Source organism: Thamnophis sirtalis, unplaced genomic scaffold, assembly GCF_051295495.1.
Source record: "Thamnophis sirtalis isolate CommonGarterSnake01/CBP01778 unplaced genomic scaffold, rThaSir2_p1.2 scaffold_1, whole genome shotgun sequence".
NCBI classification, from domain to species: domain Eukaryota; kingdom Metazoa; phylum Chordata; class Lepidosauria; order Squamata; family Natricidae; genus Thamnophis; species Thamnophis sirtalis.
Genome location: NW_028261381.1, coordinates 25109663 through 25124780, shown reverse-complemented (window position 1 = coordinate 25124780; position 15118 = coordinate 25109663). Strand labels below are relative to the sequence as shown.

Here is a 15118-nt window from a genome sequence, read left to right as displayed (position 1 = left end):
TGCTGTGATTGGGATCAGATTGTCCCTTTTGCCTCAGAAATCTTTCTTGGGCCACCTGTTACTAGGCTGGCTGTAGCAAGTAGGAAGGCCACTATAATTAATAATAATCATTGATATATCACTTAGAAAAAATGCAGGTCTAAATGAATTGTGCACAAACTACTTCTGGTTGGAACAAAGTAGAATAAAAAGATAAAATATTCCTTGAATCGTATTTGACCCCTGGTGTCTTCACAGATACAGCTATGTTGTATTCTAGGCAGCCATATAAAGGTGGTACTGTATGTTACTGTCATATGCTTGGATGTTTCTTGGACTTTTTGATATAGTCTCCTCTTTACCCAATATGACTTCCTTCCAAGTGTATATAAATAGAGCTGTCCTTTAAGCCACGTTTATTTGAAAAAAGCAGCCCTAAGATATAAAATCAAGAGATGCTTCTAGCATAACTGCAGTTAGAGTTAAATTGTAAGATAAACGGATTGCAAACAGGAGAAATTTCAAGGATGGTTCTTATACAGATTTTAGATAGCAGCAAAATGGAATACGGTGGCATGTCATGATATCTTTAAGGATGGCTATACTTTTTTTCCTTCAGGGAAATATTGGACGACAAGGGCCTCCTGGTGCTTTAGGCCCACCTGGTGAAGGTATACAAGGACCAAAGGTATCATGATTTCTTGGACACTGTCTTAGATATAATATAGAAGGAAAAGCAGACTTCACAAACTAGAGAAAATAGAAATATATGTTTTCAATCAAATTTAGAAAATAAGACTGTATTTAATATACAATAAAATTGCCACCTGTTCTGTCAATTAATTATAATTAGGGTGAACAGGGAATTCAAGGAATGCCAGGACCACGTGGGCCTCCTGGAGAAGGACTTCTTGGACCAAAGGTATGTGCTATAATTTTACACAAACGTCCAGTTTAACTCTGTAGATATGGACTGCGTTATCAAGAGGCAACATGGACATTTAATGCTTCCAAGGAGCCTCTCAGAGAGCCTTCCAAGAGATGAAAAAATAGGTTTTGATTTATGTATTTATTGAATTTTGAAATTGCCTCACAGAGAGGCTATGGCCAGTGTACAAATAAAATATTAAAACATAAAATCAATATATAGAAGTTTTTTTTAAAAAAAGGTATGGATGATTAAAAATCAATGTTAAAAGTTAACAAAAAGCCTGGAAAAAATGCACTTTGACCTTACTGCACCAGCAGATTATCATTTGACAGCATAATTCAGTGTAGATGATCTCTACATTTTTTCTAAGGCAATTATTACTATATTTCTAAGTTTCTCTAAAGAAAACAATACATTTATAATTTGATGGACCTGACCCATTTGTTTACTTGATTGCTGAATGTAATTCCTAAAGTGTCTTTTTTCTTTCTTTCTTTCTGTTCAATTGTGTCCAATTATCAGAGACTGCCTGAACGAGTCTCTGCAATTTTCTTGCCAAGGTTCTCAAAAGTAGTTTGTTTTGTCTTCCATCCTAATGCTGAGAGAAAGTGACTAACCCAAGCTCATCTAGCTGGCTTCATGCCTAACGGGAGGCTAGAATCATAGTTTTCCAGTTTTTAACCTGATGATGCCTTAATCATTATACCAAATTGGCTCTCAACATATCTTATCCATACAGTAAATATTTTCCTGGGAATTCTCCTATGCTTACCATTAATTGTGGAAATAAATACTTAGGCATTTAGAACGGGAAATTGTAAGCCAAGGATAGGCTTCCTAATGCCCATGATTACCAATATAACTCCAAATATTTCCCTTGGTCCTCACCTAATCTGACTTTGAACAATAATCACTAAAACGGCAAAATATTAGCCTCAAACATCCCATTGATTGAGGATAAGCATTATTACAAAGAAAGAAAGAAAAAGATGGGTAGCTGCAATACCATACCAAACAACCTGGACGTGAACTCATCTGCCCAGAAAAAGGCAAAAGGAGATCACAAGGTAATCCTTAGCTAATGACCACTCATTCAGTGACATTCAAAGTTACGATGGCACTGAGCAAGTGTAGTTGGTTCTCAACGTTCCCACTGTTCCAGAAGCCCTGTGGCCATGTGATTGCCATCAGGATTCTCGGCAACCGGTTCACACCTAGGATGGTTGCAGCACCTCATGGTCACATGACAGGCATTTACATTACATTTAAATAAGATGCTTTACAGATGTTGTGTAACTAATTCAAAGGGTGACCGTGGAACTGCAGGGGAAAGAGGAAGAAAAGGCGAAAAGGGCAATATGGGAGACCCTGGAACAGCTGGAGAACCTGTAAGTACATAAACCCCATCCAACAGATGCTGCAGAATACGTTGCTGAAACGCTGCATGTGCATACATCTTAAGTATTGGCATTCGTTTCAATCAAATAATTGGGTTACAAAATAGGTACTTCTTATAAGGGTCCAGATCAATTCTTAAGAAGAATGCAGGAAATCCTCGATTTACAATAATTCATTTAGCAACCATGTGAAGTTACAAAGGCACTGAAAAAGTGACTGACAAACAGTCCTCACATTTATGACTATCACAGCATCTCCATTGTGAAGCGGTTAAAATGTAAACATTTGGCAATCAACATGTATTTATGATGGTTGAAGTGTCCCAGGTCATGTGGTTGCTATTGGCAGCCTTTCCAACCAACTTCTGACAAGTGAAGTCAATGGGAGAAGTTGAATTTGCTTGTTGACCATATCATTCACTTAACAACTGAAATGATTTGCTTAACAATCATGGAAAAAAGTTCATAAAACTGGCTGCAACTAACAATTACCTTGCTTACCAATGGAAATTTTGGTCCCAATTGTGGTGATAAGTCGAAGACTATAAGTAATTTGAGTAGATTAACTTTCTGAATGAAAGTTCCATCTGGAAAAAAATGGGTTGAAATATCTGTGATGAGTAGAATAACAGAATTCAAAACCAGAAGCACAATTATACATTCCTAATATTTCAAATAAAATTATAATAGGGAATTGTTGCTTTCTGAACATTTTATCAGTGGGGTCTTTGATGCTCTCTGAACTTGATTGTTTTCTTGCAGACATTTCATTACCAAGCTAGTCAATGCTCATTGCATGAATGCTAGAAAGGACTAGGGTTTACCCTCTTTTTATATACCAGTGATTTGCCCTTGGTGGTTCTTTGATTAGGCTGTTGTATACACTTAGCTTCTTTGTCTGAGTTGGTAGTTCCTTGATTGGGGTATTGTTTACTTCTTGATTCATGGTCTAGTGTTAATCTCTGCTTATCTGGGTGTTGATTGCAGGTGAGGAGATACTTCAGTCTTTTTGACTCTTTGTTTCTTTTTTACTTTTTGATTGTCTTTTGAATTAATTATACCCGCTTCTCCATCTAGTAACGAATGCCGAGACAAGCTTAACTGGAATGTACTTTATTAGCAAGAAACCAAAACCTCGGTGGGTGAAAGCCAAGCGTAACAAACAGATAAGGATCTTGGCAGCAACTCAGACAAACCTTGGCAGCAATCCAGCCTGCCAAGCTAGTTACAAAAGTTCTCCAACTTTTAGTCCATGCGTTGACTTCTGCAAGAGGGGCGTCTGCACAAGCAGTCCTTAATAGTCTGGAGAGGAGCCTAATGACTACCAGCTGAGTGCAATTATCTCCTGTACTTGCGCAACTGTTCCTGACGCCTATTAGCTCTTAGGTGCCAGGCATCCAGGAACAACTCACTGTTGGTGTCTGGATCACTCTCCCTTGTCTCCTCCCCACTGGTCCAAAGCTCAGGCGCCTCCTGGTGGCCAATCAGCCTCTCTGCGCCCTGCTCAGAGTCGGAACCCTGTCCAGGGTCCTCCACATCCTCCAGAGCCGACTCATGGGGCCCCTCGCTGTCAGAGTCTGGTGGCAGCTCCAACGGCTCCTGCTGGGCCACAACATATATATATATATATATATATATATATATATATATATATATATATATTAGTGGTGGGTGCGGATGGGCGGGGGGAGGGAGCTGGAACCAGTTTTAAACGGCACGGTAGATTTGTGGAACCTCTTCTATAGAAGAGGCAGGAACCCACCCCTATATATATATATATATATATATATATATATATATATATATATATATATATATATATATATATATATATATATATATATATATATATATATATATATATATATATATATATATATATATATATCGAATCCCAGTAAGGGTATGGCTAGCTGATGAGAGCTAAATAGCTTGAAATAGATCTATACTAGTCTCCCTTTATTTATTTATCAGCACAAATATAACATATATATATATATATGCTGGTCTTGTTGTATTCGGATCTTTTCCCGTGTAAGATTGAGATTGTCTTGGCAATATATATATATATAAAGCCTGTGTGTGCCAGGCTTCCATGAATTCTTTAGCATTTTTTGATTCAGCTTGGTCTAGAATGTTCAGAGTTTCCCAGCTGAAAGTATGGTTTAGTCTGTCCATGTGTTGTGAAATTAAGGAGTTTTCATCCCACTGATGATGTTACTTAGTTCGGTAATGAAATACCTGCAAGAAAACAACCAAGCTCAGAGAGTACCAAGGACCTCACAGTTGAATTCTGAGCTACAAATATTCTCTTCTATCAGAAACAATTCATCTTATGTCACCATATATTGACAGACTGCATTTTGCAATCATGTGACTGCCGCTTCTACCAAAAGGAATAGAATTACTTTCATTAGGAGGCATGTGCCATTAGAAGGAGGTTCTAGATTTGACATTTAAGAACAAGCAATGGGAGAATCTTTTTCATCAGTAAAGTAGCTGACAATATTTCCCCCTTTGTCTAGACTCTAGGCTGAAGGCATGCAAATATCTTTGAGGACTCTCCAATCTTTCCCAAGCATAGCCTCTGGTCCTCACTCTTCCTACCTAGCCTAATCGCCCCTTGGAAGAAACTAGTTATGGAAGATGGCAGGCAGGCTCGGGAGGAAGTTCTCCCTATCTCCACAGAAAGAATAGGAGCAGGTGATCCTGTTTTCATAGGATGGTGTGCCAAGTTCCTATAATTATATGCAGGGGTGGGATCCTACCAGTTTAACAACCAGTTCACTCACTCACGCGCCTAACATGCCTGATGCGTGATGCATGCGCATGCATAGTCCACAGGAAAACAGCTGAGGCACGGCAAGCCACTTGGCCACATCTATCATCTGGGCTAAAAACCAAGGAAATATAGGTGAGTATAACCTGGTTCCACCTGAATGTCGGAGTGAACCGGTTCGCTCACAGCTGATCTTCACAGCTACTGGTTCGCCCCAACCGGTAGCATCCCACCCCTGATTATATGTGCATTGATTTAGATTGCTTTCTATACCAGCAAATCTCAATGATGAATTAGAAATAATAATAAAATATATTGCCTTTTCAGGGTAGAACTGGACCTAAGGGAGTACAAGGTCTAACAGTAAGTAATCTTTTTCAGAATCAAGTTTAGTTATGCTGTGTTGTTCTCAATTAATGGGTTCCTAATAATAATTACAAAAGTGTGGGAAATGAATTATTAATTGCTTAAAGTATATATAAAATGGATACCAGTGCAAGATATCTAAATTGTTTAAAAATGTATCTATAATTTCCTTTCAAGTGGAAGAAAAAGAGCACAGACGATATCCCTCTGCCTTTTAAAGACTGTTTCAGTGATTTATTCCCAATGACTTATTCTATGGGTTCTGAGCACAACAGTTTTTCTAAAACTTAATATTTCTATCTATAAGGGGTTCACATGATATAACAAAATCTAAGAAAATCAAATATTATCTCAGTAATAAGAGGCATCAAATAAATGAAATAAAGTTAAAAATCATACTGTGTGTAATCTTCCTTCCTTCTTTCTTTTTTTCCTTCCCTTCTTCCTTCCTTCCTTCCTTCCTTACTTCTCTTCCTTCTTTCTTTCCTTCCTCCCTCCCTCCCTCCCACCTACTCACCCTTTCTCCTCTACAACTAGTAGGCCAACATCAAACAGTGTGCATATGTAGATATGTCAGAGGTGGGTTGCTCCTGGTTCAGCCCAAATCGGCCAAACCGGTAGTAGCAGCAGGGGGAGGCTCCACACTTGCGCAGAAGCGTCACACACGTGCATGAGCGCACCCGGGAGCGCAACTGAACTGAAAGTAAAAAAATTGGCAACCCACCTCTGGTACATGTAATATGTATGTATGGACACGCATGCACAAACAGAAATGGGTCTGTTTGCCAAAGTAAAATGTTGCAGGATTGATTAGAATGCATGTTTCCTAGAGGTTTAGATGTAATGGCATTGGTTATGCTGAGTTCTTCGTAAAGATAAATGGAGTTTCAGTGTGCTCCACTCTGACTTAGGGAAAGGGGTATTAGTTGCTTGGATTAACTTGTTCTCAATGTCCATTACCAACTAGGTGATGCTCCACCTGGAAATGAATGAAGAATTGTCTATTGTAGTATTTATGCGTATGTATGTATGTATGTATGTATATGTATATGTATATGTATATGTATATGTATATACATACATACATACATACATACATACATACATACATACATACATACATTCCATATATATACATTTCATATATATATATGGAATGGAAGCAGTAAGCTTCCTCCCATATTTGGGCATACCAGGAGTTGTGACACTAATTACATACCTATTTCCCTGGCTCAGCTGATAAAGGAGGAGAACCTTGTGGCTTAGTGGTTAACACATCTGCCTAATATGTAATACAGCCCAGGTTCGAATCCCAGTAAGGGTATGGCTAGCTGATGAGAGCTAAATAGTTTGAAATAGATATATACTAGTCTCCCTTTATTTATTTATCAGCACAAATACAACACAAATGTAACAAAGGCAACAGTAAAAATATTGGGTTTCTGTCTGGATGGTCTCTTGTGACGAGCCGATAGATAGAGAATGGAAACAGTAAGCTTCCTCCCATATTTGGGCATACCAGTGGTTGTGACACTAATTACATATATACATACATACATACATACATACATACATACATACATCTGTGTGTGTGTGTGTGTGTGTGTGTGTGTGTGTGTTTGTGTGTGTGTGTACGTACATACATAACAGCAGCTGGCAGCTTGGAGCCAACCTCGGCTCTGAGACAGAGAGAGAATTGGCTTTCCCTACCCAGTAATGATCCCACACACTTTATCCAAATGTTCACAGTGTCATACCTGGAGAACTGAAGTAAAATATTTTTTTGTATATTTTACAAAATATTGTAAAATAATTGTTGGCAAAATGCAAGAGGATCAGAGATTTTCTCACATAGAAATATTTTACTTGGGGAATTGTAAGATGTTGCACCCCCATTTTGGAATTATATGGCTCTATGTAAAGAACAATGTTAAAACTCTAAGAGTACTTTGCAAGTATTTTAAGTATTGGTGATGGATAAGATGACTTTCAGTGCATGAAAATTGGAGAGTATTCTAAGTATAATAAACACTATTTTTGCAAAGGCCGTTTTATAAATTGCTGAAAATGAAACAGATCTGTAATACTATATGTGTATTTCTTTTCTAACATAGAGAGAAGATATAATTAAGTTAATTAAAGAGATATGTGGTAAGTTTCCAATCTGTCTTGCTATCAGGTTTTTATTCTTTTCCCCAAATTGGAAAATTATTAGAATACTCTTTACTCAAAGATAAAATGAAAATGCCAACAATCAGGTTACTCCTGTGGCATCTGAAAAGCTCTGAAGATTTGGGGTTTTCCCCAAGCACAGGTGTAGGGAGGGGTGGGTGAAAGGATTTAATGTGGAACTGTATGTGTGATGGAATGTGTCTGTGAATGAAGTGGTGGCGTGATAGACTACAGTGAAGCTGTAGTTACTGAGAAACATGTAAGCACATTCCAAGGAGGGGGATAAGACAAGAGGCAGCCCAGCCCAGAGCTAGATAAGAGGTAGATGGAGAGAGTACAAATATCCATTCCCTAGAACTGATGGTTAACCTTTTTGGCACCAAGTGCCGAAACTGGAGCGCAGACACATGCATGCCGAGGCACCAGAACCTGGAAGAGAGCAACTGTCCGATGTGCATGCGTGCACCGGAACCCGGAAGAGCAGTTTGCAGCGGCGCACGTGCCCACAGAGAGGTCTCTGCGTGCCATCTCTGGCACGTGTGCCATAGGTTTGCCATCACAGCCCTAGAATCTCCCAGGGTAGATCCATTAGAGCGAGAGTGGTAAAGATACTATCTATGGAGGGTAAACAAGTAAAGAACTAAACGTTGGGTGTTTTATATGTCGTTCTTTGGTTGGGGTTAACGGTATGTTGGAAGTTAAACTTTGGCGCCAGGTTTTTAATATTTATGGTATTAATAGATTTAATAAAGTATTATGTTGTTTTATTATTGATAGTTTTAATTGTGGATTGAAAGCCACCCAGGTTTCAAAATCAGGAGGAGGTTGTATAAATGTTTTGAATGAATAAAATGACATAAAAATATTGTTTGAATTATAATTGTAATAATGATCATGTTCAGCGCACATGGAAAGACTTATATAGTTTGATCTTTCAGTAAAAAAAATATTCAGTATTTAGTTTAGTTTTGTTTTTATTTCCCTTTTACAGGTTGTGGCATTAAATGCAAGGAAATACCGATGGAGCTAGTGTTTGTGATTGACAGTTCTGAAAGTGTTGGCCCAGAGAATTTTGAAATAATCAAAGACTTTGTTACTGCCTTAGTAGACAGAGTAACTGTAGGGAGAAATGCTACTAGAATTGGACTTGTTCTCTACAGCCTGGAAGTTCGGCTCGAATTTGGGCTGAATAGGTACACAGCCCAACAGGATGTGAAACAAGCTATCAGAAAGATGCTATACATGGGAGAAGGCACTTACACAGGAACTGCCATCCGCAAAGCAACACAAGAAGGCTTTTTTGGGGCTCGAACTGGTGTAAGGAAAGTTGCCATAGTCCTAACCGATGGGCAAGCTGATAAGAGAGAAGCTGTTAAGCTGGATATCGCTGTCCGGGAAGCTCATGCAGCCAACATAGAAATGTATGCGATTGGCATTGTAAATACTTCAGACCCAACACAAGTTGAGTTTTTACGTGAGCTGAATCTAATTGCATCTGATCCAGACAGAGAACATATGTATCTTATTGATGATTTTAATACTCTTCCGGGTGAGCATTTAAACATGGTTCTAGAGATAAACAGATTCCATTGATATATAGTATATCTAATATACACCAGTGGTGGGATTCCGATTTTTTTTACTACCGGCTCTGTGGGCGTGGCTTGGTGGGTGTGGCGTGGCGTGGCATGGCTTGGTGGGCGTGGTTTGGTGGGCAAGGCAGGGGAAGGATACTGTAAAATCTCCATTTCCTCCCGATCAGCTGGGACTCGGGAGGCAGAGTATAGATGGGGGCGGGACCAGTCAGAGGTATTATTTACCAGTTCTCCAAACTACTCAAAATTTCCACTACCGGTTCTCCAGAACTAGTCAGAACCTGCTGAATACCACCTCTGAATTATACACACATTCCACTGGTACCCTTCAAGCTTAAAGGCCTTGGTTCTGTGTTTTGGTGAGTCCAGTCAATGAGTATCTTTGTTATGATTAAGACCCCAAAATAATCAGAGTGGAAATAGAGAACACTACTAGGAAAAAATGCATCATTTTTTTAATGTTATCATTGCAAACTATGAAGTGTATATTTTTACATGTGTTACCTAACATTCTGGACTAGTTATATGATCACAGATTAAGGCTAGAACAGAAAAACAAGATGGCAGCAGCAACGGAAGTGACTGGGGAACCAGTTCAGAGGTGTGACAGACCTGGGTCGCTGCCAGTTCCCTCAACCCAGGCCGCCAAACCACTACCAGTTCAGTAGAACCGGTCCAAATCTGTAGGAACCCACCACTGAAATGGTAGCAGAAAATACCTTGACAATAAAAAAAATGTTTATTTCTGCTTTCATACACATGCTGATATCTAAGATATTACTGAGATGTGAGAGTAATATTCCATGTGATCTACACATCAAAGAAGCAGTCAACACTTTTAAAAAATAATTATTGATTCACGTTCAAAATACTATGAATATTTCTATTACTTAGTCAATAGTTGTATATTTTACCATATTTTAGACTTTTCCTTTTCTTCTTATTTTATAGCTTTAGAGTCCAAACTTGTTAACCAGTTTTGTGAGGATGAACATGGTGCCTTAATATATAACCGAGTTGGAAATGGAGGAAGCATCAGTGGATCATTGATTCATTCAGTATCTTCTCACACATCACAACATTTATTACACATGAACAATAAGAATGGACAAGCAGTATCTTCAAGTACATATGAAGCATCAATGAAAGACAATTCCATAAACACTGGCCAGTTTTCTCAACCATTAATTCTGGTACTCTGAAGTCCACTTTATTTTTTAAAAATGCATTAATAGGGTGGGTTTCCTTAAAACTCTGTTAGAGAAACGTGACTTTGCAGTCCATTTTTTAAATCAGTGTATGTTTAATAAGTGTCTGGGTTGGTTTCTAGATAATGCTGGGAATGGATTTTACAATTTATATATATATATATATATATATATATATATATATATATATATATATATATATATATATATATATATATATATATATATATATATATATATATAATTTAGTAGTATAATAATCTGATTTCTGAAATGACATTGATATTGTCTGACATGATTTGGCAGTATAGTGAATTTCTTAAACTGGAAACCCAGAGACATGGGTTGGTTTAGAGCATGGAAATAATAGCGATGGAAGTCTGTTTACCTTTATCTAGTACTAACCAATAACCCCGCTTTGCCAGTGTATTTTTTATAGGAGGAAATGTCCAGACCAAACGTAATTTCTAATTCTGGATTTTCCCGCTTACCAGAGGGAGCCCCCTTGTAGAGTACTGTGAAGCTGTTACCATGGCAACTCCATTGGGCTGTACAGTAGAAGCCATTTTATGGCAGTACAGTAAAAGCCATTTAAAGGCACAACAGGCTGCATCTTAACAGAACACACACTCTGAGGGATGTTATGGGGTGTCTTACCTCCACAGTATTTGTCTCCAGAGAGTAGATCATCTGTGTACCAAGTTTGATTGAATTAACCAATCTGGATTTACTTTAGGAAAAAGGATCACACAGAATATTTCTTGAAAACCATGACGTGGTATCCAACAAAAGTGATGTTCCAGTCTTGCCTCCAGTTAAGGGTAAAGGTACTTATTTCATAGTTAATTTCTTAATGAAATATGTGCCACAGAGGTAAAAAAAACCTCCTCTTTCTCATTTCTTTCTTTGTGATCACAGGTTGTGATCCGTACTGTGTCAATAGCATGTCTTTAGGGTTTGGATTTTTGTTTTTGTGTCTTTCTCTGCACTAGTTACTTCGACACTGCCATTGCCAACATCATCTTCACCACCACCGTCATCCCTGCCATCTCTAACAGCGGAAAAGACACTGCCACCATCTCATTCCTTGGTTTCTTCCATGCCATCTACCGTCAAGACAGGTCTTTACATATTGCAGTGTTTCAAATGTGGTTTTTCTCTCTCTCCATGTATAATCATAAACGTGTAGTACTGTACATCAATTCTAATTAATTATAATTTTATGCTCAAATCCTTGACTTACCCAATAACATGAGCTTCAAATCTGTTTGGATTTCAACTTCTGCACTTTCCAGCTTGCTGGACCGCCATGATAGCTCTTTGCATTTCATGGGGTTTTTTTTTTACTTCTTTTTTTATGCCGAACTTCATCACGAAATATCATTTTCTCCAAAACTGCAAAGTTTCTGGGAAAAAGATGCAAATCTATGGCCCTGTCTCATTCATCTCTGCAATTTGTGCTCATGTTTTCTATGCTAGCTGGGAGATGAAATCCACATATCTTAGATTTGCCAAGGTTGAGAAACAGTGCTATAAAATTATTTGAGAATATTAAAAGGGTTTCTAAATTGCAGCCATATTATTCCAATGATACACAACAATTACATTTTTATTCTTTTTATTTTTTTAAAGCAAATATCCTGAGGCCTCCACAGTGTCAGTTAAGATTAGATCAAGGACCATGCCGCGTTTATATAATAAAATGGTATTATGATAAGCAAGCCGATTCTTGTGCTCAGTTTTGGTATGGTGGCTGCAATGGGAATGATAATCGCTTTGATAGTGAAGAAGACTGTAAAAAGACATGCGTACTTTTCTCTGGAGGTAAGAATTAACTATTGTTTTTACAATTGGGGAAACCAGTTCCGATCAAATTCAGTTGAAATTTGGCAATAAGAGATCTTGTACATATTTACAGAGTTCAGTGGAAAACTGAAAAATTAAGCTTAGCCATAAAATATTAAATTATTATGTTCTAATTTAACACAGGTTGTGAACCGTACTGTGTCAATAGCATGTCTTTAGGGTTTGGATTTTTGTTTTTGTGTCTTGAATCAGTGTTCAGCCTCTCACCTTCCAGATCAGTGGTTATTAAACTGGGGGTAATTCCTATTTTCCTTCCCATCCCCAAGTGCTTCCTTGAATTCACCTGTCACTGTAAGTCTCAAGGTCCTCTAGAGCAGAGGCACTCAGACTAGAGGTGGGTTCCTACCAGTTCAGCCCAGTAACTTGGCCTGCCACTCCCTCAAACTGGTTCTGTCGGTGGCGCCATCTTGTTTTTTTAAGTACTGTGCATGTGTGCGAAACACATGTGCATAACGCACATGTGCAGCACATCCCTGAGCAAACCGGCAGTAGCAGCGGCCGGAAACCACCCCTGACCCAGACAGAAATGCAAGTAGCCAAAGTGTCATAAGCATACCGTATTTGACCATAAGACAGGGGGGGAAATCTAAAATCTATAATCATGCCAAATTTCTTCAGGTTTTCTAGTTTCAAGAATTATTCATCAGGAAAGTGAGGGTTAGCAGGAAAAAAAAGGAGGGGGAAGCGTATGATTTACTTCCTGTCAAATTTGTTTTCAAAGGTGTTGAGGAAGAAAAGCACATTGTATTTTAACAGGGGTAGAATAGTTTAAGATTCAAATGTGATTTCTCCCAAAGGTTGGTAGAAGCAGCAAACATATTTGTAAAAACCTTCATCTTGGAAATAAAATGTCTAACTATTAAAGTTGCAATAAGGAACAATTTGAAAACCTAAATATTGTCACTTTTTATTGACAGTTGACTTTCTTTTGCTCAACAATAATGCAATGTGACATTTATTTTGCAGATGCCTAAAGATTGCCCATGAAACAGAATGGAACAGAAAATATTTTTTTAACCACAAGAAAAGTGGTATAAAGCAGAACTACCAAGGTTTTACTTATTACAGTGTACTTAATTCATATGAGGATTTTATTTTCAAACCACTTATTCTGGTATACTCCTACTAAAATCTACAAGAAAGGTTATTTTTTTAACTTCAGAAACTATAACAGTACCTGCAGATAATGTTAAAATATATATTGGAATTACGGTATACAGGTTTTCTTTGGGTCTAGAACAATATTCATGCTTTGTTAGTTGCAAACAAAGGATTTGCATTGGATCCTAGATGCCTCTGTCATTCAAAATGGCATTTCTGTAGGACAAAAGATTCTACAACTGTTGCTTGTTTATTTGAACTCTGCTGCATTCCTAGTCCAAATTATTTGCAAAGTTCCTGGAGAAGTGAGGAATAGAATCAGATACTTCACTTGCTGGAGAATGAACAGAAGTCACTAAGATGAATCCCAGCGCAATTCAAGTAAAGAAAAATATTTGAGTGCATTGTCAGTTGTCATGGAAAAATCATTGATATGGTGCTGGATATTTTAATCCTCTACCCAGTTGACCAGAAGGAAGAAGGATGGATGCCCAGCTGCTAAGTTGGAAATGAAAGCAGTTGATGCTATTGCTAAAGCAGTTGATGATTTGCAACAATTTAGAATTCCTTCTTTTGCAGGAATGGATTCGGGGAATCCGCTAACCCTTTTGAAATCTTGTAAAAAATACAATAAGAAGTATCTAAAGTCATTGGTATCAGTGGCCTTAGATGTATCTGTATCGGTGTAAATTTAAGCAACCTATAGGTCTGTAATCAGTTTTTTTCCAGGAAGTTTCAAATAAATGGAAATACTTTTAAGGGAAAAGATCACATTGCCTTTTCAGAAACACTTGCAAAAATAAGATGCGCACTAGAGGAAAAAATTAGGATAAAAATCATGCATTTAATACAAGTATACTCCACGTCCCACCAGCTATTCATGTGATTGGCCATGGAGGTCTTCGCTTTCCAAATCTGAAAGCCATCCCGAACAATGTATACTTACAGATGAGAAGGATAAAAATCTTGTGATATTTGGAAGCTAGTACACTGAACGTTGTGAGAGTTGTCCAATTAGTATTTACGAAAAATATTATCATCATTACCTTTGGTGTCCGTGTCATCATGAAAAATCATATGATGGTGCCCAGTAATTGAAAATTGCTAGCATCTGCTCTGAAACAAACTCAATCATCAATGTATTAAGATTCAATCTAACAGCTGATTTTAATCAATCTCTGACTGACAATAAAGTAAAAGAAACTGCAATGATACCTTAGTGAAGGTATTTACGTAGTGCTTACTTTGAAAAGATATTTGTAAGTATTAGCATCATATGATTACTAGCACCATAATCATTAACATGTAGTAAGAAATATATTCTTTTTTCACAAGATTACCTAAACAGTATCAAAAATGTATTAATTTCTTTCATGGAAATAATTTAGTCATAATCCTGTTCATTTGTCTTTAGTTTAGAATGATATGCAAATCTGTCTGTCTGCTATGTACTGTGTGAATCAAGATTACACTAACTTCTTCAAACTGTAGTTTAATAGTTGTGCTTACATGCACACAGTCACTATCCGATTTTTCAAGTATATATTACAGAATTAATACATAACTTGAGCATGCTTGTAATTCCTACCATAATTTGAAATATCTATTTTAAATGAAAAGATCAAATCATTCTGTTCCTGTTAGCAGTAAATACTTTAACTCTAAAACTATTTCTGAATTTTCAAAACCAGATTTCAGATGCTAGTTTACATGGCAGGTGACAG

General features: G+C 37.5%; 1 protein-coding gene across 1 annotated transcript in view; it reads left to right on the top strand.

Moving 5' to 3' along the window:
- LOC106548553 (uncharacterized) overlaps positions 1-13968 on the top strand; it is a 49954-nt gene extending 35986 nt beyond the window's left edge. The window contains exons 26-36 of the mRNA XM_087709391.1: positions 599-667; positions 833-901; positions 2218-2298; positions 5414-5449; positions 7567-7603; positions 8616-9173; positions 10171-10412; positions 11164-11254; positions 11420-11548; positions 12060-12251; positions 13260-13968. Coding sequence (XP_087565517.1) covers positions 599-667; positions 833-901; positions 2218-2298; positions 5414-5449; positions 7567-7603; positions 8616-9173; positions 10171-10412; positions 11164-11254; positions 11420-11548; positions 12060-12251; positions 13260-13267 — 1512 coding nt within the window. The 3' untranslated portion in view covers positions 13268-13968. The remainder of the gene's footprint in view (positions 1-598; positions 668-832; positions 902-2217; positions 2299-5413; positions 5450-7566; positions 7604-8615; positions 9174-10170; positions 10413-11163; positions 11255-11419; positions 11549-12059; positions 12252-13259) is intronic.
- Positions 13969-15118: the final 1150 nt, after the last annotated feature.